Source organism: Poecilia formosa, unplaced genomic scaffold (genome assembly GCF_000485575.1).
Source record: "Poecilia formosa unplaced genomic scaffold, Poecilia_formosa-5.1.2 Scaffold130, whole genome shotgun sequence".
NCBI lineage: Eukaryota > Metazoa > Chordata > Actinopteri > Cyprinodontiformes > Poeciliidae > Poecilia > Poecilia formosa.
Window position 1 is genome coordinate 346,823 of NW_006800069.1, and position 26,660 is coordinate 373,482.

The 26,660-nt window shown below is 40.6% G+C and overlaps 1 protein-coding gene across 5 annotated transcripts; it reads right to left on the bottom strand.

The window, feature by feature from the left end:
• Window positions 1-574: 574 nt before the first annotated feature.
• Window positions 575-25,941, bottom strand: slc12a6 (solute carrier family 12 member 6). 5 transcript variants are annotated; one of them, XM_016676195.1, is made up of 28 exons: window positions 25,725-25,940; window positions 21,859-22,470; window positions 17,353-17,447; window positions 16,801-16,929; window positions 15,042-15,188; window positions 14,902-14,956; window positions 12,402-12,532; window positions 12,046-12,272; window positions 11,281-11,396; window positions 11,019-11,198; window positions 10,681-10,845; window positions 9,025-9,123; window positions 8,748-8,805; window positions 8,463-8,637; window positions 7,516-7,634; window positions 7,308-7,406; window positions 7,047-7,166; window positions 6,270-6,374; window positions 5,979-6,147; window positions 4,999-5,194; window positions 4,745-4,914; window positions 4,516-4,647; window positions 3,955-4,062; window positions 3,401-3,424; window positions 2,928-3,002; window positions 2,532-2,758; window positions 2,296-2,429; window positions 575-1,821 (listed from the first exon to the last, which is right to left on the bottom strand). In XM_016676195.1, exons 2-28 carry the CDS (start codon window positions 22,079-22,081, stop codon window positions 1,730-1,732), a joined length of 3,570 nt encoding a protein of 1,189 aa, XP_016531681.1. In that variant the 5' UTR covers window positions 22,082-22,470; window positions 25,725-25,940; the 3' UTR covers window positions 575-1,729. The 5 variants fall into 5 exon arrangements, with proteins under 5 accessions (XP_016531681.1, XP_016531682.1, XP_007561753.1 ...); XM_016676196.1 differs by lacking the exon at window positions 3,401-3,424; XM_007561691.2 differs by lacking the exons at window positions 2,928-3,002; window positions 3,401-3,424 and having other exon boundaries at window positions 25,725-25,939.
• Window positions 25,942-26,660: the final 719 nt, after the last annotated feature.

Consider the following 26,660-nt stretch of genomic DNA (forward strand, 5'->3'; position numbering starts at 1 on the left):
CATACAGACATGTGCGCATACACATAAAGCAGAACGTGAGTGGGGTTATTTTGAGGTGTGGAATGAGATGGTTGTAGGATATAAAGCTCGAACTGCTGATATTCTTTCGAACAACAAAGCGAGATCAAACATGTGACATCACATTCATACCTCATTTACCCAACATGCAGTGCGGTGGTTCGTGCCACAACGGTCCAGCTTGACCACTATTATTCGTTTCTCGTCTTTCTGAGGCTAACACAAGCTATAACGAACGAGTCTGATACTTTATAAAAAGGAGTTATGCCGATATCTCTTCTCATGCACTCCACCGGGCTAGCTACATGTCCAAAACCTCTAATCACGTTGTCAATGGTCATTTTGGTTTTACATGGAGTTCAATAAACATTTAACAAAATAAAAAGGCAGCCCTTCTTTTCAGATATGCAGTCATAGCAACCGAACCAACCGCCATCAGCGCGGAAATCGCATCTAAACGATTAATCGACAATTATATGTGCCTCTAAGAAAGTCCTTTTTTTTATTCGCATAAAAAAAAAGTTGTTCTTTAAATGCTGGAACGAAATTGATAGGAGTCTGTGTGTGTGTGTGTGTGTAGGGGGTGGGAGAGTGTACTTAGCTATCATTATAATTGGCCCAAGAAAATTTTATTTTACATCTATACTTTAAAACAAAATAATATTCTTGGAGGTCCTAAGAATAAATTTTTTCTGTTGATTCAAATTATTGCTTCACATGATTTCTTCAAAACATCTACCTTTACTTTATTATTACCTACCATTAACATTTAAGAACAATTGCATAATTAATTAACTATAATGTGTCTTTTGAAAACATAATTTTTAATTTGTGCTTAAGTTTACATTAAATTTAATATTTTGGTTCATAAATGAAAAAAACCCAAAAGGAATTTATTCTGAATTTGGTAAATAAATAATAAAAAAACAGAGATTCTAATATACAATATTAGTTTCAGACAAATACCAAAGTCAAACATCTGTGCAACAAAACTGATTTTAAAGTTGCTGTATCATGAGCTTTAATGTCTACAAAATAAATGCTGAGTTTGGTGTTCATCTGTTCCTGTAGATGGAAAATGATACACAAGATTATCTGCTTTACTCTCAACTTTACTGTTATTTGCTCCATGTGTAATTCTGGAATAAACATTTATGTGCCTTCCGAAATAATAATAATAATAATAATAATACTCAATAATAAAAAATCAGTAATACTCCTCTTGATACCAGACATTTAGGTCTCTCATAGCAAACTAACAAACCAAAATACATTCTGTACAAAAATCAAACCCTGAGTTTTGTTGGACTGTATTGTTTTCAGACCGATCATATTTACTTTAACTGATCCACTGCCTAAACACACCTGCTTCAAACAAAATGCTGGTCCCTTCAACAGATCAAAGATCTTCCAGGTGAGCAATTCCCACAAACGCACACATACACACACAGACACATGCACACACATGATTGCTATGGGTTCTTGTTGCTCAATCGTGGAACTGTGTTGGCATTTCCTCAAGTCAACATAATTGGAGTAGAAACCACCGTCATGGCAGAAAACGAGTGAAGATGAAAAGTTTGGTGGGATGACAACCAATGCTGCAGCCAGTGACGGTCTATCCCACGCAGACCACACAGAACCAACCCATCTCCTGTCTTCTCCATGATTGGCTTGCTTGTTGAACAGTGTCTTCCAGTGTCTTGTCCAATCAGGAGTAGATGGTGATGACTTCACTTCCGCCTCCTCGGACCAACAGGACGCGCTCCAATCCTTCCGTCAGAACCTCCAAGAACTCCATGTCTAGGTTCATGAGTTAAAACTTTACAGCTTGTATTAGAACTGGGGCTGCAACTAACGATTACTTTAGTAAATCAATTATTCTGACGATTAATCGATTAATCTGATAAAAAGAGACTTTTCATTTAACAATTTGCTCCTTTTTTATACAATATACACTGAAAGACGCACTCAAAGAATGAATTTATTTAAAAATAAAAGAAAAAAAAATTTTCTTGCCTGAAATGAAACAGATAAACTAAAATTTTGTTACTAGGGGAGTTTTGAGTAAAACATATTTACAGACGAAGGTGCTTTTATCTTTAATGCAAGCTATATTTTTCCGAAATGGTCTTTTTTTGCGTGTTTACTTCAGTTAATTAATTACTAAATTAGTCAATTATTATTCCAAAAATCAATTAATTATGATTAATCCCGTTAATCATTTCAGCCCTAATGAGAACAATGAATTACAGCGCCAGGAGAAGGAAAGGATACAGTTCTCGTCTCCGTCCGTGTTCTTCGGGGGCCCCGGCATGTTGAGCAGGACGAGCCGGGCATCGTGGGATTTGTTCACGATGACTTCATTGAGCTTGACAGCGGTGTGCATCCTTCTGACATTGGAGTGGTCCCTGAAAGAAAAGCAAAAAAAAAAAAAAAAAAAAAAAAAACACAATCACCCCCCTCTCCAGGCCACTGCGATCAGACATTAGTGCATCGCAATCCGTCCTCACGGCCTGATGCTCAGCATGTCTCTGAAGCCTTCGGGTGTGGAGCAGCCGGAGTGCGCCGCTCTGTACTGGGCCGTCTTCTCCTTGGTCCAGGTCATCTGGACACGACGGTGGTGCTCGGAGCTGCTGCTCACCGGCCGCTCCCGCTCTCCGCCGTCGGTGTCGTCCTCGTCATCTGACCCAATGCTGGTCAGGCGCAGCATGGAGTTACGGTCCTTCACCAGCTGGGCCTGCGTCGCATATGGAAACAAACATGGACTCGGCTCGTATAACCTCTGATTCGAGCCTGACCCGTTCCTTTTCTCTATTTTTTTTCCCCCAATGCGATTCCTCGCTCCTCTGCCACCAACCTCCTGACTCTTAACTCTTGTTTCTTTCTCACTCTCTGCCTCTTTGTACCTGTCTGTCTCTGTCGTCTTTGATGGGGTTTGATGTGTGGCCTTCAGTACTCCTGAACCTGGGTGAGAGATACACCTAAAGACAACACAAGGTCACCTAACCAGCTAAAAAAAACAAACACAGGCTGTAGCTACGCTATCGGGAAGCTACAGGAGCACAACGCAAGTTATGGAGCCCATCTGTCTAAAGAGGCTGATAAGATTCAAATCAGAAGACCTCTGAACTTCAGTGGGAGGAGCAGCAGAGGAAGTTTACAGAAAAACAGATCATGGTGTAAAATTATGACATTAACTTTATTTACACTTTTGTACAGCTAACTAAGCTTGTGCTTCTGCCTGAACTGAAATGCCTGAAACTAGATGGTGTTGTGAAATCAGTTTAATTAAAATCTCCTCTGTCAGAAGTTTGAAGGTCTTCACCTACATCTAAATTCAGGCAACTTCCTATGGCAACGTGAAACATGGTAAACTTACATCGTCAAAACTCCAGCGCACCCTCTGAGCAAACCAGAGGCAAAGGGAGAGGATATGAAATGGAAAAAAATAAAATACCCGCTACATTATGATCCTCAGACTTTTTTTTTATCATTTAAGACTTTTTAAGACCATTATGAATGGAATTTAAGACCTGTATCTCCACAGAAGTGATTGAATTTTGTCCAGCCAACTGGCGATAAAATTGCGCTTACCCAAATCGTAAGCGCAACTAGCTAGCAAAATAGCTAGTTGGCTAGCTGGTAAGGCTTTATTGGCAGCCAGTTAGCAGTAGCCTCAATGGTCTGGAGTCACAGAACATAAAGAAGATGTCTGAGTGTGACTCAAACTTTTGCCTGACAAAAGTTCTCACAAAAAAATACGTAGAAATACAGCACATGTCGTCATTGGGATGCAAGATATCAACAAACATTTGGTTGCAATACTATTGCAATAATGATATCAATTATATTTTTGTTTGTTTTTATCCCAACAACTGTGAGACTTAAATAAAAGGTGTAAAACAAGAAAAAAAATGTACACAACACACTTACTTCTTTTTCTCTGTCTGATTTAGAGAGTCGCATTTGTCTGAGCATCTGAGACCTCTGCTCCATCATCAGTGTCCTTTCGTAGGTGTACGCACTGATGTCGCTGTTATGCTGGAGACGAAGAGGAATAAAAACACTCAGATTATTACACATTTATGACCGAATTTGACAGATTATAAATATTTCAATTCTTTTGTAGATTTACAAGGTTGTGTAAAATGATCTCACAGCTGAACTTTAGATACTTTGGAATGTAGAAGTCTACAAAATAATGAATAATAATAGCTTTCATTTATAATGCTTTTCACATTAGAGAGAGCTCAAAGATCTAAAAAAAAAAAACCTTCATAATTCTAAAATATTTGAATATTACTTATATTCATAAAAACCCTAAAATAATTAAAATGACAAGATTTGGAAATATGAATTTTATATATTGTGCAATGTTTGCAAAACATGAATTCAGAAAAAAACTTAAATAAAAAAAAATCTTTGGGATGCCCCTAAAAACTGGGGCCCTGGGATAGAGCCTTGTAGCCCTTTCTGACCCAGCTGGTCACATACCATCTCCACAACTTCCACCTCTGCTTCAATACGAAGGTGATAGAGAAACGTTGCCAGATCCTTCTTCATCTGAATAGAGTTGTCCTCCATCTGAGCCACAGTGAAGATTCGCATCCCACATTTACGCCACACCTGGATGGAGACAGGAAATCATTCCCTCAGGAAAACGTATTCATAGAAAATGGATTAATTTAATAAAAATGGTTGCATTCACCCCTCTTTCCCCCACCTTGTGTTGGCGAAGGAGAAACGGCAGCAGCATCAGCATCCCCCCGTCATGGACGATCCACCACACGTCGATGTAGCCGTCGGTGGGCGGCTCACTGTTGCTGGGGAACAGGGAGATGTTTTTGGGCACCAGCAGAGCCAGGTGGGCCGCTGTGGTCACTCGGACCGTATCTGGAAGGAGGAAACAGAGTGGGGTTGCTGTTGGGGTGCTGAGTGGAGGAACAGAAATTGCGTTTCGTCTCCTTTGTGACTCACTGATGAAGGTCTTCCAGGCCTGCGGGTCTTCGCTCTGCCTCCAGGTGTGAGGCCAGCCCATCACCACCGTGTTGGGCTTCATTCCTCCCAGGCCGCTCGACTGGATCATGTGACTGATTCCCTCGCGTGGCTTTTGAGCCACTATGCACTGAACAAAGCCCTTCACCCGTTCCTTCTCCATGAGATGCTTCAAAGTCTGAGGGAGGAGAGAAAATGGTCCAGAGGCTGTTGACATTCATATAAACTACAGTATTGCGTAATAGTGGGCATTCATTGTATCATTTATAATTTATCATGATAAATTGCTTATTGTGATAAGAATTTTGATTTATCGTCACAATAATTTCCAACCCCCAACCCCAAAATTGTCAGTATTTCAGCATTGTTAGCTTTGCATCTCAATACTCTCATTGTTTGTTCAATGAATGTATCAATTAATTTGAACATATTAAAAGATTCCTTATTTAATTTTTTTTTTGTTTTCTGTATTGGAGTTTTATTGATAAATCACTACTTCCTTCTCCTCATATTACAGCTTTATTCTTGAAAACAAATAAAAATCATAAATCTTAGTCTGGCCCTTATAATTTGTCATAGAGCTGATGTAAATTAAAGTCCAAATAAATAGAAGCTGTACAACACTCAATCAAGATGCCTGCCCTGCGCGTGCTGACATCACTCTGAGCTAAGGAAACCCAAAAAGTGCATTTTTGGGAGGAACAAAATCATGATTTTCTAAAAATTAAAACTAAATAGAAACGCATACCTCACGTTTTATTTTTTTCTTTGCTCTTTGATATCCCTTTATGTCAGTTTACCACTTAGCATTCCCCTGACAAATTCAGGAAAGCTTCAAGTTAGAACATGCTAAAATATGGAAAAGTTCAAGGGGGATGAGCACTTTTGCACGACACTGTCTGACATCCAGCATTTCTAGATCCAAACTGCCTGTTTGACATGTGATGAGTGTAAAGATGAACCTGTTCTGCAGCCAGAGCCTCTCCGTAAGTCTGCAGGAAGTTTCCCGAGACGACCGTGCCGACGATGGTGAGGCCCTTTCCTGCTTTGAGCTGGCTGGCGAACGTCAGCAGCCGCGGAGACTTGACGTGAGCGTCTTCGTCCAGCTTTAGCAACACCAGCAGTTGGGGCCTTGGGACGAAAGGGAAATAAAACTGGATTTTACATAGAATCATGGCCGTTTGAATGCTTTAAGCTTATATCTTTTTGCATTTAGGCATGAAGTAGAAGTCCCTAAAGCGCTCTGCTGTTACCTCCAGTTCTTTGTGTGTGGTGGTCCCTCCTCCAGCCTCAGGAGGGCATAGCGGGCAGCACTGAGTGACAGACCGCGGATCCCGTCTCCCCACTCCTTCTCTGCTCTAATGCACACAGAAACAATGAAAAAGGATAAATTTGCTGAAAAAACTCCGGTAAACAGAAAAAAAAAAAATAATAGAAAAATGCAGTGGTGCCCCCAAGAGGTGGTGAAGGGGGGCCCATGACCCCCTCTTGAAAAATGCTGCCCACCCAGAGAATCACATTTATGTCATAGAAAGTCATACAGTCATCTTCTTCAAAGAAGACATAAATCTAAAACCCAATAAATACATAAAAAAATTGATACAACTAAATCAACAAATGAATACTAAATTAATTATAAATAAATACTAAAGGAATAAATAAAAAAATAAATGAATATTAAATAAAAAAAGTAATACTAAATAAATTAATTAAAATTAAATACTACATGAATAAATTTAAACAAAAATAATTACTAAATAAATACATTAAAGTGAATACAAAATAAATAACTTAAAAATAAATGATTGAATACTAAATAAATGTATTAATTTTTTATTATTTATGGTTTTTATTAGTCTGTGCCCCCTACATTTTTACTGTTCTGGCCCCCCATATGAAATTTTCTGGGTCCACCACCGGAAAAATGACCAAATCAAACTATTTCAAACACACACACACACAGAGAGGAATCTCAACCATACTGTACATATACAAATGCATGGAGCAAATACATCACCATGGCAACATACCCATGATATTCAATGTATTTGTAGATCATGCCAGCGATCACCATGGCAACGATTGCGTAGTACCAAGAAGATATGAACATGAGAGCGAGGCAGATGATCATCCCCAGAAACGACAAGGTCCTGGACAGATGTGGAGCACAAGAACACTTCAGTCTGCATGTTTGTATGTACAACTGTGTGTGTGTGTGTGTGTGTGTGTGTGTGTGTGTGTGCGTGCGCGCACTTGCGTACATGCGTGTGTGTGTGTGTGTGTGTCAGTACCAGTGGTAGTAGGAGAAACGGGGCCTCCAGTTGGGGGTCCTGAGCAGCGTCTGCAGGGCGCAGGCCAGGTTAACAAACAGGTAACACATCAGGAAGAACCTGGAGAGACGGAGAAAGAAAGCTGGAGTCTGACGGAGAGAGACTGGCTGACAGGATGGGCGACCGAGCCAATCAACAGTGGCCGTTCGAACCGGCCTCATTGGCTCACATTGTGAGGATGGGAGCGACCAGATCCAGAGAGGCGATGAGAATCCCCAGCTCAGCTATCAGTGCCGTCAGGAGCAGAGCCCAGGTGGGTTCGCCATTAGCTTTCCCATGTCCAAACACCTGGAGCACAACACGCACACACAGAGGGAAAACACAGTGATCACACCAAAGACTTTACATCGGAAATGGCTAAATACGTTCTCTAACCATCAGTGAATAAATAATTGCTTCTAATCCTTAAACCTTTTATCGCCTGTTGAGATTCTGAACTTTATTGTGCTTTCACAATAATCTGAACGTCCTAAAAATGCTCTACTTATGCTAGCTGCATGATGAAGATTAACAATAACATGATTAATTTTATTTGACCATTATTTATACAGGTTATGTCATTGTTCGCAGCTAAGAGGAGGAGCTGTGTCTCGAAGGCGGAGCTAGGTCCACCCAGGCGTTTTGCACAGCTGAATGGTTGCCATGGAGATTAAAGGATTTCTCAAACATGTATGAAAGAGTCAAAGCAACACGCCAGGTATGTTTTTGATGAGAGAACATTGTAACATGATGTAAAGCTAAAAAAATATTCAAATTTATATAAATACTGAGCCTTTAAATCTAATCATGTCTGTTAGCTAGACATGCCTTTATCTGCTTAATAGGAAGCAAAAAAGGTGTTTATAATTTCTTTTTATTACATTTGTCAGACCAATTCCATCATTTATTATCAGATAAATTCAGCTTAATATAAAATAATTCAGAGTTCTTTTATATTAAGATCTCTGTAGAGATATTTACAATATCTACTCTAAAAGCTCAACTCTAAATAAAAAAAAATGTAACTGTAAAATTAAACTCAAACAAAACATGACATCGAGTCCCACACAAAGAAGTAAAGGCTTGGTTCTTCATCACTTTACAAAATAAAAAAAATACAATAAAAACGACTCCTACCCGTAGAAATGGGATGATGTTGTCCTTGGCGATGGCCTGCAGCAGTCGTGGCGCGCCGGTCAGTGACTGAAGGCCTGCACCGCATGTTGAGAAGAAGGAGCCAATCACAATGACCCAAGGAGAAGGCCAGGCTAGCGTGCCAACAACCAGAGTGCCGTCAACTGACTCTCCAAACCTGCACAGGTGAGTTAGTGTAAATCTTTTGAGTTTTCACAAGAAAAAGTCATTTTCTTTACAGAATAAAGTAAACAGAGGTAAGTGAATGATAGAAGCAGATGTACTGACTTGTCTCTGAGGACGACGCCGTCGATGCAGGCGCCAAACAACACGACGCTGCTCAGGTCTACAAGGACGACACTCAGGAAAACAACATTCGCACCAGAAGAGTCTAAACGGCTTCATACCCATAAACTGAACTATGAACTCTCAACCAGAGGACTTTCAGAAGTAACTAGTGGCTTCTTCTTTTCTTTTCTTTTTTTTGCATATTTGAATTACAAGAAAGACAGATTCTTCAAAACCATGTTGGGAAACTAAGACATAAGATACGATACAAGGATACAGACAAAAGAGGTAGTGAGGATAGCGAGGATGGTTCCGATGGGGATGGAGCGCTGAGCGTCTTTTAAATCCCCTGACCGATTTGAACCAGCCATGATTCCTGAGGAAGAGCAGGAGAATAACATTTTTTGGGTTACTTTTATTTGCAGATCATAAAACACCAGCAATTCGCTAAAAAAAAACAAAAAAAAAAAACAGAAGAAAAACAAATAAGAATCTGCAGGAGAAAAAACAAGTTACACACCAAAGTAAAGTTAAAAATATAAGTTATGAAGAATATGAAAACTATGGTCTAAAAATTCAACCCAACCCGGCCCGAGCCCATAGACATTGTGTGAAGTCCGATCCGACCCGACTGATTAACATGAATTACAAGCCTGAGCCTGAAGAAAACCAAATGCACAATTTTAACTAAGATTTCACTGCTTTCATTTTTAGAGCATAATTTAAATATGCAGTGCAAATTTAGCCATTTTCATTTTTTTTTAAAGCATCTTCCAGCTCCATCTTGTCGCTTGTTGTAACCGCAGGGTGAGTAAGGTGCAAAACTTCAAGGATGCGTGATTGATAGGAGCAGAAAGGGGCGGAGCTCCGTGCACATTGTGTAGAATGCTGCGCTTGCTACAGTCTAATGAACGTCTACGCCTTACTTTATTTCCTCAATAAGGTACGCTGCTAACTCTTTTATTTAAAATACAAAAATTAGAACTTTATATCACGACTTCTCATTTGGTTTTCTTTATGCTACATGTGTTAAAGGTTTTTTGGGTCAGGCTCAGTCCATAAATCTAAACTCCAATTTAAATTGATTAAAATAATGAAAATTAAAAAAAAAAAAAACAGTAAGAAATGGCTAGAAACCTGTATGTTAAACAAAAACAGACTAAAACAAAATAGAAACAAGCAACATAACTATGTCTTATTTCAAATGTGCTTTTTCAAGTAAAGATATGATATTTTTTAAATATGTCAAATTTGAACCAATTTCCATGCAACAGTTCAGGGAGAATAAAAACCTGACACATTCATGATATGTTTGATTATAAATCCTCAGAGGAACCAGGAGTAAGAATAACTTTGATTAATTACAAAACAGAGATGAATAAACCTTTAGAGCACGTGTCGAACTTAAGGCCTGCGAGCCAAATCGTGTCCGCCATAGCTAATGTCGTGGCCCTCTAATTGTCAGACCGCTACAGAACTAGAACTTGAAGATAACAGTTGTGTGCTTAAACATTTTATCAATTAAATCAATTCAGATTTTAATAGAGTTAGAGTGGAAAATTACATCAGTGTGAAAAATGCTACATATTTTTTAATCTTAGGGAGTACAAATTGAATGCATAGACAGGTATAATTTTTTTTTTTTTTAAGATTTTTTATCTCTAGTGGCCTTTATCTGACAGTTAATTGACAGGAAAGTGGGTAATGAGAGAAGGGGGAATACATGCAGCAAGGGTCGCCAAAGCTGGGAATCGAACCTGCGACAGCTATGTCGAGGACTGAGGCCTCCATTTGTGGGTTGTGCTTAACCCCTGCGCCACCACAGCACACCCCAGGTATAATATTTTAACAGTTTGATAATAGGGAGTTTTATCAATACGTTCTTAGAGGACATTCATGATCCAGATGTGGAGTAGAAGCAGCAAATGTGTACCTGTGACTGAAGGGAAGAAGATGCCCACCAGCAGGGTGAAGGAGGTGGTGATGTCGGCGAACACGTACGGATGAGGCGGTGATGCTGGAGGTGACGAGTGAGAGGAGCTGAGCGAGCTTTTCTCCAGAACCTCGCCTTTGCTGATGTAGGAGCTCCACAGGTTCTCTAACAGGAGGAGAAAATTCAGAAAACAGTTGTTTGGAGAAAGTAGCATGCCATTCCAGATTTACTTAGATTCTCAGTCAACGTTTATCCCATTATTTAACATAAAGTTTGATTTTGTGCCGATATTTGTACAGTGGTGAAGCCTTAAATGGAAATATGAGAAGAAATATTACCTGAAATGATGCCACTGGCCAGACCAGGAATCCCTTTAATCTCAGTGAAGTTATTAGCGGTGAAGTATTCGTCACAGGTGGCGTTGAGTTCAGGGCTGTGGCAAAATTCTTCCCAAAGTAGTGTGGTTTGCTCCACAGCTGGCGCAGCGGTGGGGACAACTGGTCCAGCTGTGCTGTTTTCTAAAGGCATGATGCAGACACGTTAGCATGAACCAACAACTAAAATGTGTGACGACTCTAAAGAGACGAAGCCTCAACCCACCGTAGCCGAGTGTGAAGTTGCTGTCGAAGTTTCCCGTTGTGTCTTTGATTCCCACTGGGACGGTTTTATTACACTGGTCGTGGCTGGTGATGGTTCTATTTCCCAGCATGCACACACTGTTGGAAACGAGACCCAGCAGTCAATAACGACACCAACTAGTTAACAGGACAGGGTTGGAAATCTCACAAAAGGATTTGGTCGTGTTACAACCACAAACTTATTTTATTGGGAGTTTACAAGACGAACACAAAGTGGTGCATAGAAGTGGGGTTGAAGGAACATCTGAAAGGTGTCGTGTTTTTTTTTATTTTCTTAGATAGAAACACTTTATGTCGGCCAATTGCAAGGAATCCCAGTACAATCTGACAAAATGAGGAATAATTTAAAGATGCGAGTATGTTTTTAATGTACCGTCATTACAAAAATATTCCCCCCTCTTGCCAAGAGGGGCCTCCTCTTGGCGGGAAGGGGCCCCTCCCAGAGAATCATTTATGTGACATAGACAGGCATACAGAGTCATTTTCTTCAATGAAGACAAATGTAAAACAATAATCAACTAAAAAGAAAGACAAAAAGAAAGACAGAAAAAAACAGAAATAAAGACAAAGAAGCAAAGACAGGAAGAAAAAAGTAGAAACAGAAAGAAACAAGGAAAGAAATGAAAGGATTTTTATAAAATCTGTGTCCCCCTAAAATGTTTACTGGCTTTATCTGGCCAACTCTATGAAAATTCCCAGGGGGCGCCACTGGGTCGTGTACACTTACGTAAATTTATGCTCGTGGAAAGCGGAGACAAACGCTCCGATGTAGATGGAAACGATGGAGACGATGACACAGGCCAGGAAGATGGAGGCCAGCTTGTTGACATACTTCACACCGACAAAGACGAGCAGCGACATGAGGAGGAGACAGATGCTGCCGTAGACCCGCATGTTGTTCAACATGGCCGCCCCGCCGCCTTTAAAGATTTCTGCCTGAGGAACAATGTACATCTGGGAGACGGAGGGGAGAGAGGGGTTAATGTAAGGACTAATATTTTAGATCACAATCAAAGATCAAGGAATGCAGACAAAACTGCAAACACTGATGGGGCGATTGGCAAAAACGAAGCCAAGTCCTACCAGTAAGATCTCGATGGCTCCCAGGATGTACATGGCCCCAGCGAAGGTGGTGCCCAGGTAGAAACAGATCCCCACGGCCCCTCCAAACTCTGGACCCAGAGAACGGCTGATCATGAAGTAGGAGCCTCCAGCTGGAAGAGGGTGAAGGTGGTTAGGGTACACCAGTGGTGGAGGAAGTGAAATGAACCACAAAGTGTTGAAAGGGGGGAAAAAAATGATTGAAGATAAACAGAAGAATTTAAAATCAGTGGGACGATAAGACAAACGAGGAATGGATAGTTAGGGACATTAGAAGGCAAAGGCAGAGAAACGAGGACAGCTGATGAGTAAAACGTCTATTATTCTAAAAAGAAAGTATATTAGGTATATTAAGAAAGTACAAAGGTATATTGGAATTAGACAATATATATATATATATATATATATATATATTTTGCGGAAAAACATTTCTGCAAACATTTCATGAGTGTTTTTGTCATTTTAGAAAAAGATTCAGTTGAGATGCAGTTTTCTTCACATAACCACATAACAGTGTCAAATTGGGAAGCAGAAAATAAATGGCACATGGTTTAGAAATTTTCTTAGAGATCTAAAAGGTTCCAGGCCTAAATCCCCTCGACTGATCTCACCAAGACGATTAAAACAAACGGCACCCTTACTTTTGCTAGTACAATCATAAAACGGACAAAAGTGGTACAGGATGATAACACACAGAGAACAACTAAATCTGAACAACTAAAGCAAAGTGAAAACAGTGTTTGGTGTTCAAATTGCAAACCTTGCTGCTGTGAAGATTGAGGCACTCCTTTCCCAAACCATGGGGAAACTGATTCTTTACCTTGCCTAACTGACTGTGTGGGAGGATATATTTGTTTGCCGTGTTTACGCAACACTTTCGATAAGGAGTGAAACCGCTTCCGCAACAACAAACCCTGGAATACCAGCTTAAAAAAAGCGTTCCTGGGAAGCAAAACAATAGGTTGGGATTGATTGGGGGATTAGGGAGGAAACGTGGTGGGATGACAAATGGAAACACATTGGAGCCGCCCAGCTAGGGATTAGGCATGCTTAGTAGGTGGTACTAAGGTAAACAGAGGTTTTAACATTGGTGAAGTTATGTGATGCCACATGGCTCAACTATAGTTGAGTTATCTGTGCTCATGCAGTCGTACATAGAACTTGGAAATTCCAACTTCTCAGTTGGAAAAATCAACTGCAACGCCCTCCGAAGTCGGATTTCCTCTTACGAAACTGGGAGCAAGTCCAATTTGCAAGGCCGACTTTGTGTTTCAATGTGGCCGCTCCTCGCACCAACAAACATGGTTACTTTACAAGACACGCATGTAAACGCACGTCTAAGCTTAATGTATTAACTCAAAGCTGAAAACATTAAAAGTGGCATTTGCCTCTTGAAAATAAAGATTAAAATGATGCAAGAGCTACTGCAAACAATGTCTACGGGCGTCGCCATGTTGAAATTCCAACTTCTTAGCTAGGCTGCTGTTGCTGCTTTCCAGGAACCTGAGAACTCGGGTTTGACGTCAAACCCAAGGTAACAACACTCTAGTTAAGTTAGACTTTCAACATGGTGACGCCCAAACATATGGTTTGCCAAACATCTTCCAAACATCATTTTAAGCATTACTTTCCATAAGCAAACGCCACTTTTCATTTCGTCAATTTAGATCAGTAGGCGTTACACTTAGCATTGATTTTAGTCACTCTTTTACACACGTCTTGTAAATACATGTTCCCATCACAGCTTACTGCTAATGCAAGGAGCGGCCATATCGCAACGCAAAGTCCGTCCTACAAGTTGTAACGGATTTGCTCCCAGTTTCCCAGTGGGAAATTCGACTTCGAAGGACGTTCCAGTTGATTTTTATGACTGGGAAGTTGGAATTTCCTAGTTCCGAGTACAACTGTAAAGCAGCATTAATCCTGTTAAGTATCTGGGAGTATATTTATTTGCATTTGCTATAAAACTACGTCAGAGCCTTAAAGAAAGTGCCTCGAATGAGAAACGACATCAAGACAGTCACAGTATACATAAAGAGATCCTTCTGACCGTTTTCAGTTAGAAGGATAACTGAATAATTTCTGCTGCCGAGTTGTATTTGGAAAGCCAAACACTTTATAGTCTTTTGAATCACCCGTAATAAACATGGAAACAGAGGAAGCATGAGAACTAAAAGCGCTTACGGCAGTGCAGAGTAGATAAACTGAAGCTGAATGTTATCCATGTTGCATTTGATCTACTTTTGTTCTTTTCAAAATGTCAAGATGCTGCAGGCATGAGAGAATCACATTACTTTGACATTTTATTTAATGCGCCAATCTAGACACACTGTTGAAAGATGAGGTATTTATTACAACTAGGTTTTAATTTATGAACACAGAGCAGAGACAGGCAGCATGACAACAAAAATCCCTTCAGGAGCATTGCTTAAACATTAAGAGGAAATGAATATTAGCCATTTATTAGAAGAGAGGGGAATACCTGGCACAACTCCATTAGTGGCGATCGCGCTCATTGAAATAGCAGTCAGCAACGTCTGGAAAGCAGAAACAGTCCCACAAAATGTTACTGGAAACGTTTCAATAGTGTCCATGAACGCATGCCGACAAAGAAACACTCACGCAGCAGCAGCATATGAAGACGATGCAGAGGGCCTGCAGCACGCCGGCGGTCCCCACCACCCACGTCAACCTCAGGAACAGGATGACTCCGAAGATGTTCTGAAGGCAAGGGAGGTAGACGCCCATGAACGTCCCCATCTGCGGTGACTGAAACGGAGACAAAGTATCCGTGTGGAATTTAGCACTTCGTATGCTTCTGTCAACCATTATATTTTGTATAAAGAATGTCAAATGAATGTGTGTAGAAAGCAGCAGTAGTTACTAAAATGTTTTTAATAGGGATGTTCAGATAAAACTGTACTCAAGGCAGTCCACATCATTTGCGTCTTTCAAAATTTAGGTTACATTAAAACCAAAGTTAAATTCCTTTCATTGCACACAAACTCAACCAATAAATCTTGTGATTAATAAAGAGAGGCCGTTTTGGCTACTTTTACCGACGAATGTCAGTAAAAGAAAGATGAACAGAGCAGCTGAAATGCTAGACTTTAAATTTTTTGAGGTTCGAGGCAAAGAGCATTAAGTTTATGTCACTGGAAAAAAATCATGTTCTCCAAATTTTGTCTGGTTATGATTAATTGGAACTATAATAGTTGGCAGCAGAATGACAAAAGTAAAAATTATAACCTTGTACTTCATGAAAAAGTTGGTAAAAGAAAGACAGGAGTTCATAATTCAGTGTAGACCAAGTAGTACTAATAAAATGTGGTATAATATATTATGGCATTGATCTAATATGTGGGGTACTCCAAGGGTCCTCTTATTTATTTTTTGCTAGGTCCCTCTTAAACAAAACACCACCACATTCCATTACATTTCATATTATCTGTACACAGATGACATTCAGCTGAACTGTTCTTTCAGAAAGTCCGTTCTTCAAGCTGTCAGAACCACCAGAGTCCCTAAAGGAGCCGATCAATGTCTGTTCAAGGTCACTCAAACCACTTCAAAGCGTTTTATCATTTCTCACATTGAGACTATAGTTATGCACTTTTTGAATTTATCAATAAAAAGTCCCTTGTTCCCCTTCCATTAGTCCAAAACTCTGCAGAAAGACTCTTAAGTGACTCAAACAGAAAAGCTCCCATCACTCCGGTTTTAATGTCCTCGCCCTAAATGAAAGCAGGTTCACTGTTGAGTGTAAAAGGAAAGTTTTTCCTGGTTGTGTTGAAATTCAAACTATGTCTAGTTTCACTTTTTAACAAAGAATGAAAGTATTACAAGCTAATCTCAAAGTGGTGTGGCAGCGTTTTGGTGATGCTTGTACTGAACACACCGCAGAACCAGAAGGGAAGATTAAAACTGTTTTGGTTAAACTCCCCCGACCTCAAATCCCCTCCCTGCTGTCTGCCAATCTAAGCTGGAAATACTATGAACGGCCAAAACAGATCGTCTCATCTTGGATGCGTGCGGCTTATCATCGAGCGCTGCAGTGTAAGCCGAGTTCAGGCCTTGACGCCCTTTGAGTCGTAGATATGATTTGTCTAGACAACAACTCGATGACCGACGCAGGAGAGGATGGACGATGAGCTCACTCTAAAAGGGACTCCATCCGTTTTCCACCATTTCTTGAAGCAAATTCAGTCAAACTGTGTGTAATTTATCAAAGCAATGTTTCTGATACTTTACATATCAGAATGTAACGGTGTTTCATTTTGAGATTTTATGCTTCAACATGATATATAGTGTATTAGAAAAGCTTAATTGTGTTATTTCACATTAAACTCTGATTTTCAAAACGATTTGTAGCATTTCACACCTTGCTGGCTTTCTTCTTCTCCCCGATGCTCTCAGCCTCCTCATGCTCCTTTGCTCCCTGCGTCAGGTTGGTGTAGTTAGCCAGGCGGCTGAGCAGAGAAGACACCTTCGGCCTAGTGTCCATCTCCTCCTGTTGGTCGTCGAACAATGGGAGACGTCACAGTGTGAGATAACAGTGGTGGGGACACGAAAAGGCAGCAGTGAGTCAGGAACAAAGAAAGGATCAAAGTCAAAAGCAGCAAGATAAAGAGAGAAAGAAGAGGAAGGGTGTTAAACAATCAAGAGGAAGAAAACATGAAAGAGAAGAAAGAACCTGACTGTTTATAGAAAAAGAAAAAGGTTAGAGACATTTCCAGAGAAGCTGGTAATCTATACAAGCTAAAATTAGCTGCACCCACCATGCAGCTTTTTAGCTCAAGTTTGGCAAACAGGAAAAAAAAATACCACACACAGGCACAAAGATTTTTGTCACAATCAGTGCTATGAGATAAAATGTTGCAGAAAACTTAGAACATTATAGACAAAACAGTGATAATCAGTTTGATTGTCAAACCTCAAATAAGGCCAAGTTCCTGTCGAAAAATTCATCGTCATCCATCCCATGACTGTTGTTGATGTAAACACTGGAGATCTTAGAGTTCCCCTCCCCTGAACAGCAAGAAAAGAGAACACACACACACACACACACACACACACACACACACGACCAGAACTTTAATATGAGCACACAGAGTTGAGATCACTGTCGTTTTGATTCATCGAGGTCAAGCTGTACGGATTTATGCAGCACAGTCCAATGAAATGGCGACGCTATCACCGAATCCCTTCCAGATCCATCAGCACACATCCCTGCACCAACAGCAGCGCTTGACTCAGCATCATCACTTCCCCCTTTGCTTCCCCAAGCTAACGAAACCAGTCGTCCGCACGCTGCTCTTTGGGTCACGTAGGGGTGCTCTGGAAAGTGATGAAAACCTGCAGCTGGTATTCAGCAGGAGGGGCATTTTCACGAGTCCTTTCGCATTACAGAAAACAACCACACTGCAACATTTGGTGCAAACCAAGCAATGCATGTGTTTAGGTTGAATAAAGTCAAAACATCAGGGTGTGACCCAACATCTGACTGCTTGAGGGGGGAAAAAAAAAACAAAACCTCAGACTTGGGAGCGCTCCTGGCAAACAAACCTGCTCAACAGGACGGTCCAGATTCAGAAATTCATCTGCGGTTCCCAGACTGCATCTGCTGAATCAGGCTCACAGAGGTGCAGCCTGAAAACACCGGTTCCTCATCAATGAAACCACAAAGAAGAACTGGTTACGACACAGACTGCATATCCTGCTATGAAATCCTTCCGACACGACTGCTTGCTCAACCGTCAGATTCACGGGTGTTGTAGTTTTATTAAGGCGTAACAACACTCACATTCGTCGGTCAGAACTACAACAGATGGCGAGAACGATGGGAAATGGCTCAAAGAGAAAAAAAAACAAACTTTGAATAAAATGCAGCTAATTGAAATCTAAAATTGAGAACAGGGTATTTGGATGTTGTTTTTTTTTTTTGCTTGTTTCAGACTCTTCAGAAACTCTGTCTTAACACCAGATATCATTCAAAACACCAATTTGGGTCAATAGGAGCTGAAAGTAACCCCAACATAACTGATATTGTCTGGAAATATTTATTAGTCAAGCTAAGAGTCATGCTTATCAGATTATGGTAGAACTCCCTATTGCTCTTCAATGTGTTTGACAGGCTATTGATGTTAAGTTGCTAAATGTCACGACTGGTGAATGTCAACAGATGTGTAGCGAGCCCTGTGACCGTGCTGGTATCGATGGCTTGTCAGTCACTCGACAAAAAGATGGATCAATTCTGAGGGTGGAACGTGAGCAAATACTGGTAAATGTTTGTCCACCAGGAGTGGCTCATGCTGAGAAACAAGTGGACAGCAGGAAGGAGGTCAACAGGGATCAGCGGGTTCATGAGTTTCTGCAGCTAAAAGAAGGAATTGACAAAACACTGTAGCTCCATCTGCAAAAACAAAAAGAAGCTACTAGGAGAAATGGATGGACCAAGGGGCAGAAATCAACAAATAAAAAGCTTTTTAGTGGAGATGCACTCATCAGAATGCTGCACCCAATTTCTGATATCAGATTTTCTAAAATCTCTGATTTTGGTTTTGCCTGATTCCTATTTTGCTTTCAGAACTGTAAAAAAAAAAAAAAAGTAAAAAGTTACAAGTTCCAAAAGAGTTTCTAGCTGAACGGTTATCAAGGTTGGATAAATCAGATTCTAATTCCTGAGGATGTTTTATACTGGCTTTGGCATCTAATCTGCAGTTAGCACGGTTAGCATTACTAACTGTAAGCACAATCCCATATATTCCTTGACAGATGTTTAAAGCAAAGGAAAATCAAACAGAACAATTTCTGATGCACAGTGAACCCCTGATATGTGTAGCTGTTTGGGATAACAACCATCCATAAATGCCAACCTGGACAGCTGAACAGCTGCCCAGCTATTCAAAGTCGACTTTGTATGAAGTCTACAAAGCACAGACTCTGTAGGAAGTGGAGTCTACAGTATTTGATTGTATAGAGTATCTGAACCTGTGGCAACTGAGAAACGATTGCGAGCTGGATTTGTGGACTCTGCTGAAGTTTAAAATTTTACGTTTGGCCGTAACGTATGTAATGCGGCACTTCAACACTATGAAGCTTCCTGTAAATCGCCCTCGCTGTATACAGAAATCCAGATCAATGGGAGAAAGTCCAGAAAGAGCATTGAGGAGAGAGACAAAGGCAAAGTTAGCGAATAGCTGAAATCCCCAAATAGCCATTTTAATAGCTCAAATACCAAGATCTGGGTCAACCAAGCAAAAAATAACCCATTTATAGTCATCAGCCAATCTTCTGGTGCACCTCCCCTTTATGTCTCTTGGAACAATGGCTTCATTTTTTTCCCTGCAAATGTGGCAACATCTTGTAGGGGTGTTTTTTTTTTTGTTGTTGTTTTTTTGCTGACTTAGTTAAATAATTAACACAAGACACTTCACTTTTTGTAAGATCTGGTGACGTCTAGTGTGATGTTCCATCTGAGATACTACAAGTGCATAACAGTTACTATCCGCTGTGTTAAAACTGATGAAAGTGTAAAGGAGAGGAATTAATTTTTTCAATTCTCCATTATGAATTGTGCATCTTCTTCACTTCACTACTGCTGTCTGCTCAGAGCCACAGCTGCTAGACAACATGTGGGTGAACCCGAGGGGGAAACGGCTGTTTGTTTCTGAGAGCGTTCCCAAACAGAAGGGCTCCTCCGCCCAGCAGTTTCAGCAGCTAACTGTAAAGGTGTCAAAAATAATGAATCGTAGAGGAAGTAGCTGCTCATCCATTCACTCTGACTTCTCCTGTCAGTACTTCAGGAACCTGACTCAGTTGCTTCAGTAGCACCACTCCGTCAGCATTTTTTCTTCTTCTTCTTCTTCTTCTTTTATTTCAGGACACGTGGAGACAGAAATATGGACAGGCTGCAGCGGCCTGATCGAAACGGATTAACCGTCTCAATGTCTATTTATGGAAGCTTATTAAACAGTGCAGGGCATCCTCATAACAATGCAACTGCTTAAGTGGATCAGTGGGCTAATTCAGTTACATCTCACTGAGCCAGTGAACCCAACACAGATATTCTTATTTGCTTTTAAATGCCAGCGTATTGTCCTCGTGACAGCTATCGACTTAAATTAGCCAGAAGAAAAAAAAAAAAAAAGCTCCCATGAATTTTATTAAACGCTTAGTGAGCTCTGTGACAGATCTGGAGTAAATAAAATCTAAATGAGGCCACATAGGAAGGTGGCTCTCAATGACGAGTCCGATCTGACCCGACTAATTAACATTAATTAAGAAGGAACTTCAAATTTCTGTTCTTCAAACTTACACAAATAAAGTAACAAAATTCTAAATGGACAGATCAAAATATAGCACATTTATATTCACATTTCATTTTGCAGCCACAAACTTTATTGTTGGGCTTTTATATGCTAGACAAAGGCTCTGCAACCTTTACAACCAACAGAGCAATTTTGCTCCAGGGTCAACCAAATAAAACTTGTTCAGAGCCATAAATGTCACGTGACTTTTTAAAAAAGAAAAACGTTTTAGAACAGAAACTTTTAAAAAAGGGCATTTTATTTCTATTTTTAGGATTTAAAAAATAAAGATAAACATAAAAGAGTATGCAAACCAGAGCTTAAAACATATCACTGGTCCTTTTCATAGCATTCTTTGTAGAAATTCAACCCTGCCTTCAGGAAGTCATCACAACATGGCTTCTCTATTAACCCTTTGACTAAGTTTTTACCAGCGTTTCACTGAGAAGTAGCAACTATGATGAGCTCAACAGAGCTGCAGCTCCACCAGGTGTCTGCTAATTGCTGCTGACTAGTCTGAAGGAGCAGAGAGGGGAGTCACAGGCTGCTCTGTGAGAGAAGCAGAAGAAGCTTGGAAAATGCAGCGGAGGAGTTTTGTCCTCGAGGGGGGAGCTAGATCCATGCGTTTTCCACAGCTAAATGGTTGCCATGGAGATTGAAGGCTTTCTTAAACAAGTTTGAAAGAATCAGAGCAACACTCCAGGTCTGTTTCTGATGAGGGAATAACATTATGACAAAGTTGATATTGCCTAATACTGCCCCTTTAATCCATCATATGAAAATGAGAGCAACTGTAAAGATCAATTTCCAGGTTTACCCTGGAGGCTCAGTTGAATCAAGGTCTGTACTTTGACTGGGCCGCTCTAACATGAATAAGTTCTGATCTAAACTACTGAACTGCCGCTCTGACAGGACGTTTGGGGTCATTTTACAGCTGAAAGGTCAACCTTGAGATTGGGGCTTTCCTCCACACAAAGCATTTTGCACGTACACACAAAAATATAAATATATTTTCATGCACATGTTTATGTGAGATAATAAGTATGCAAGATGATTGCTAGATTATAAACACAATGTTAAAATATTTAGCACCCCACTAAGCCTGTGAGAACAAGTGTGTGCATCTTTACCTTGGTCTATGCTGCTGCGGTCCGGCGTTTCGTTCCCTCCCATTCCTCCGAACGTCGTCCCACCTGCGGACCCCTCGCTCACCGGGTCGCTGCGATTGACGCTCTCCCTGGAGCCGAAGCGAACGTGGGCGGACGGGCGGGAGCTGATGTCGGGCGACGTGTCGGACAGCCCCGGGAGGTCCTCGGCCTTGGTGGGCGTCACCGTGAAGCGGACTGATGACATGGCGGGTGGCTTAAGAGAGACTTGCGTGACAGAAAACTAGGAAAGTGGGGACAGACTGGGGGGGCTTTATGGGGGAAGGGAGAAGTTAAGGGCCAATCAGGGAGAGGCTGGCAGCACTGTGCTGACCTGAGCTAGGCTATTTCCCAGCTGATGCAGAGGTAACTGCTACCTCTACGGTTTCTCCTTTTGGTCATGAAATACTCCATTGAGGTAAGAACCGGGTTCGTCTTGAACCTTTGAGTATCAAAGGAAATTCTGGTCAAAATGTGCTCGTTTTTGGAGAGATGCTAGCATATGGCAACGTGGTGGGAACCAGAATGGGGGTTCGTCTTGTCTTCTGAACACAAAGGGTTTTTGAACAAGACATAAGAAGGGTTTTCACAATGTTTCTATTGTTGATTACAGCCAGGGTGATAGAGGGCAGATAGAGAGAGACAGAGAAACAAAAAAAACATGAGAGAAAAAAAATTTGACGTTGGATCTTTGCATACAAAATAAAAACATTAGCTCCAACAATCAGACATGGAAGTTTATCTTTTGGTAAAATCAGTAGTAACAACAGGAAGCACCGTGTGATGTGCCTTGTGGAAGCCAATCAATTTCAGATTTCAACAATACCTCCTATGTTTGACCATGACCATCGGCTTTGCGAACTGGAAAAAGGAGCAAGTACACTACATTCACATGGCATTCATCTGACACAACGCCAGCCCTGGTTACCTTACATTCTACGTATAAAACCAAGCTTCAGCGACAGAGTGGCATCATCCTCTGACAGAATGAGTGACTGAGATGTAAAACAACAACCAGGAATGAACAGTCAGAGCACAAAAAGAAAACCGAGCGTCAATTTATATGTTCAAAAGCTAAAAAGAGCAGTGGATATAGCTGAACTGGGTTTTTCCCCCTCTCTCTTTCTTTCTTTTAGACTTGGAATATAATTTAATAATTAAAGGAGAGCGGTTCTAACCGGTTATACTGGAGGGTACCAGCTCTCACTCAGCCTGCAGAGGCAAGGCAGGTTGTTCCCATTTTCTTTTTTAAAGAAAAAAACATTGCCTAGTCCGTCAACATTCAGAGTAGGGGGGCATGAGGTGTGTAGAGCGAGGCAGCAATAGATACAATACCCCACTGTCAAGTTCAGACCGAAAATTAACTCCTAGACAAGAGGAACTTCTTGTTTCCATTTTCAGACGGGTCGGAATTGAAAACAATTGGAAAACTGTGACTTTCTTCTCTAGGGGAAAATCCTGTAGAAGAAAAATCCCTCTGTGTACAGTATTGCTTGTACACAGCACAAAAATATTCACACATACAAGCTGGAAATGCACAAGGGGAAATGGTCAGTGGGATGAAATCTGACAATTTTCAGCTTTAAAAACCACTAAATATTCAGTGTTTTAACAAGTGAATGCATCATGCCTAAACTCTACCAACTCCTTTCAGCATGGAAGCTGCTAATGCAGGAAGAAGACTCAAAACCAACAATTTTCAGTGGCGATGAGGCATTTAAAAACTGAACTCCTTAGCTGTAAGAAGTGACTTGAGAGACAGGATTTAGTCCTTTAACATTTTGTATTTTCTGGCTAAGGAAAGAGACGTTGAGTCAGATTTATGCCCTGGGGAAGTTTTTGCTGACTTGGCAAGAGTGAACCAAGTGAGCTGGTTTTAGAAAATACAAGGAGAGCTGAAGAAAGTTGCTTTGGTTTGTTATTTTGTGCTTTCAACCTTCAATGTGTTGGCAGGATATTAGGACCTTGATTCTCTAAAGAGCTGATACACACAGTGATTTATGTTTATAGGTAGAGTTCATGTTAGTTGCTAATATAAAGGATGAATTCACACCAACTGAGTCTGGCGCAAGCAGGAAAAATAACTTTTTTTTTTATAAATGACAAAAAGGAAATCCTACAAGCCTTAAAACCTGATGCTATTCCATTTTTATTTACATTTTGTGAAGAAGAAAGATGCGCTCATATCGTTTTGTGCCATTTCCTTCGGTAGTTTCTGACACAGCGCTGCCACTGGCGAGGAATTAGTTTTCAATTAGTTTTCACATGACACAGTGACATGTGAAAGAGAACCGCGCCAGCTGAAAATGTAACAAATGTTGCAAATTTTGGACCTCAATCGAATCGAGTCTACCAAACTACATGGTGTGCGAACACCTTAGGATTGTAAAGAAACCTTAAAAACAACACTACCACAACCACTAATAGTAAGAACTCTAGAAAAAAAAAATACTTCTAACAGCTGTCATTTATATTTCTTAAAGCAAAGTCAGAATTATTTATCATCTGCAGCACCAGGACAGGTCAGAACTTCACAGAAACTGGAACTTAGCCGCCCCTAATCGGTGCATTTCTAGTACAAACAGAAGTGGGGGCTTACAGCCGGCACACCTAGAAGAATCTGTATGAAACATCAGGAGAACTGAGACTTCTGTTCACAGGCCGCTGTATAAAGAGTTGGGAGGGTGGGGTACAACACTTGTGACTGACTGCAACTTCCTCCTGAACCTGAAGCCACCCAAATAACCCAGAGGAGGCGATTACTTGAATCGACAAGAAGTCTAACTGGATCTAATTAGTGCTGACATCTTGACAAGATGATTCAATACATTTTGTCCTCATTTCTGACAGCACTTATGTACTCTCAAAATCTATGAGTAATAACAGGTTTTTTATTATTATTATTTAGATATCACTTTTTTGTGTGTTTTAGGTGCTCAGAAATGCTGCAGTCAAACTGTCAGGACTTCTTCTGGCATCTGGGTGTAGTATTGTTACCCATCTGGCTGTCAAATCCTCTTAGGCCTCTGATTCTCAAAGACAGCTGCTCCAAATCCCGCTCCAGAACACCGCAAATAAAAACAGCAGAATATATATGTTCATCGTATTCAGTGGCGATGACTATGTCACTCAAAACTGAGCAGATATTATCTCCTACAGCTGTTAAGCTCTTTAGGATAAAGTCAGTTTTGACTATTTGACACAAACTGAAATGTATGTGATATGCATTAAACCGAGAGCAGTAGCAGTCAGATTAATGCTGAACATTAATTTGGTTCCAATGATGATGCTCGATTTTCAACCCCGCCACTCAGCTGCCATTCTAAGCCAATTAAGCTAGCTATAATAATTCTGGCTTGAACCGGTCGGCAAACGCGTCCCTTTTCAGCAGAACTGGTTAAAATGCAGCCATAAGCACCTGATCCCAAGCACACTATGCTGCGTTACATTGTGTCGCCTCTGTGTAAATTAAATGAGAAACTGCGACTGAGCGGCGAGTTTTAACGCAATAAAACCGGCAAAAAAAATAAAAATAAAAATTATACAGAGTAGCGCTTTCAATTTCGACAAAACAAAAATTTGACTGGTTTAAATGCAAGCCGTGTTTTATTTTAAAGTTGTCCTTAATAACTTTTGTAAACCTGGGAGGACACCTAAGGTGTTTCGGCTGAGACAGCCGCCAGAACAGAGCTGCAGTATCGGCTAAGGAGGGCTTTCGGTCGGTGCGACTAGCCTAGCCACGCCGCAGACAACCTGTCAACTCTCTGAACCTCCAGATAGCTCTCTCACAACGACAATTTTTCCCGGTCGAATTCTTCACAATTTACCCGCTAGTCACCGTAAACACATACCTGTCCCCTGTTTCCCTTGAACGGCTCCTCCAATTTACATTTGTTTTTAGTTTTTATCCGTAAACATTCAGCTCCCGTGCCGGGCTTTCTCCGCACATTTATTCCAAATGAGCCACCAAAAAACAGCACGCGACTGCGCTCCTCAGGTCCCAACTTCCTTGCCGTCGTTCCATCTAGTTTGCGCATGCGTGATTATGACCTTTCGTTGAGACGTCTGGGGAATGTAGTGCTGATTTATATTCTGGGAGAAATTGACGTTCTCAATGATATAGCTACCATTAATCCTTATATTCTTCCATCCATGTCCATTTATTTTCCCACGCCAGTATATTATCGATTTCATTATCCATCCATCATTCTACTTTCTTTCTTTACTTTGTGTTGTGAGGCATTTCTCTTGTTTTTTGTGGATGTTTGATTCGAATTTGCAGCTGGTGAAAGTGAAGCTCTAAATGCTTTGTTGTTGTTGGTAGGGCCTGCGCCAGCCTGAAAGTAGCCCAGGGCCCCAAATTTTTGGGCGGGGAGAAGGATTTTTTTGTTGTTGTTGAATGTATGTAAACAATATTCATGTTTACAAACACTACACCTCATCTTAAAGTCAAGGCCTCATGTCACACATAGCATTTTATTTAAATGTTGGATTTTTATTCATTTAAAATACAAATACTTAAAAATTATGTTTTAGTGACAGTTGTGTCAGCTGTTCTAAACATGTCATTCATCAATTTGTACCTACCAATGTAGACCTAGCTATGAGTAAAATATTTTTTGGGGGGCAGTGGGGAATGGAGAAGAGGCCCCAAAACTTTCTCCATCCCAGTAACCCTTATTCTTCTAAATCCTGATATTATTGAATAATACAATTAATCTTTACATTTCAGCCTTAGAGCTTTGCTTGAGTTAATGTCTCAAGTAGCTACAAAAACTTTGTACATT

Bases quoted from the DNA above. Each gene is read 5' to 3' on its own strand.
- slc12a6 (XM_016676195.1), bottom strand. From the start codon at position 22,081: ATGTCATCAGTCCGCTTCACGGTGACGCCCACCAAGGCCGAGGACCTC. The intron at 5,195-5,978 runs GTTCATCTTTAC...CTCCTCCCTCAG, and splicing joins AGGCTCTGGCTGCAGAACAG to ACTTTGAAGCATCTCATGGA. The intron at 1,822-2,295 runs GTATCCTTTCCT...TCATGAACCTAG, and splicing joins CACGGACGGAGACGAGAACT to ACATGGAGTTCTTGGAGGTT.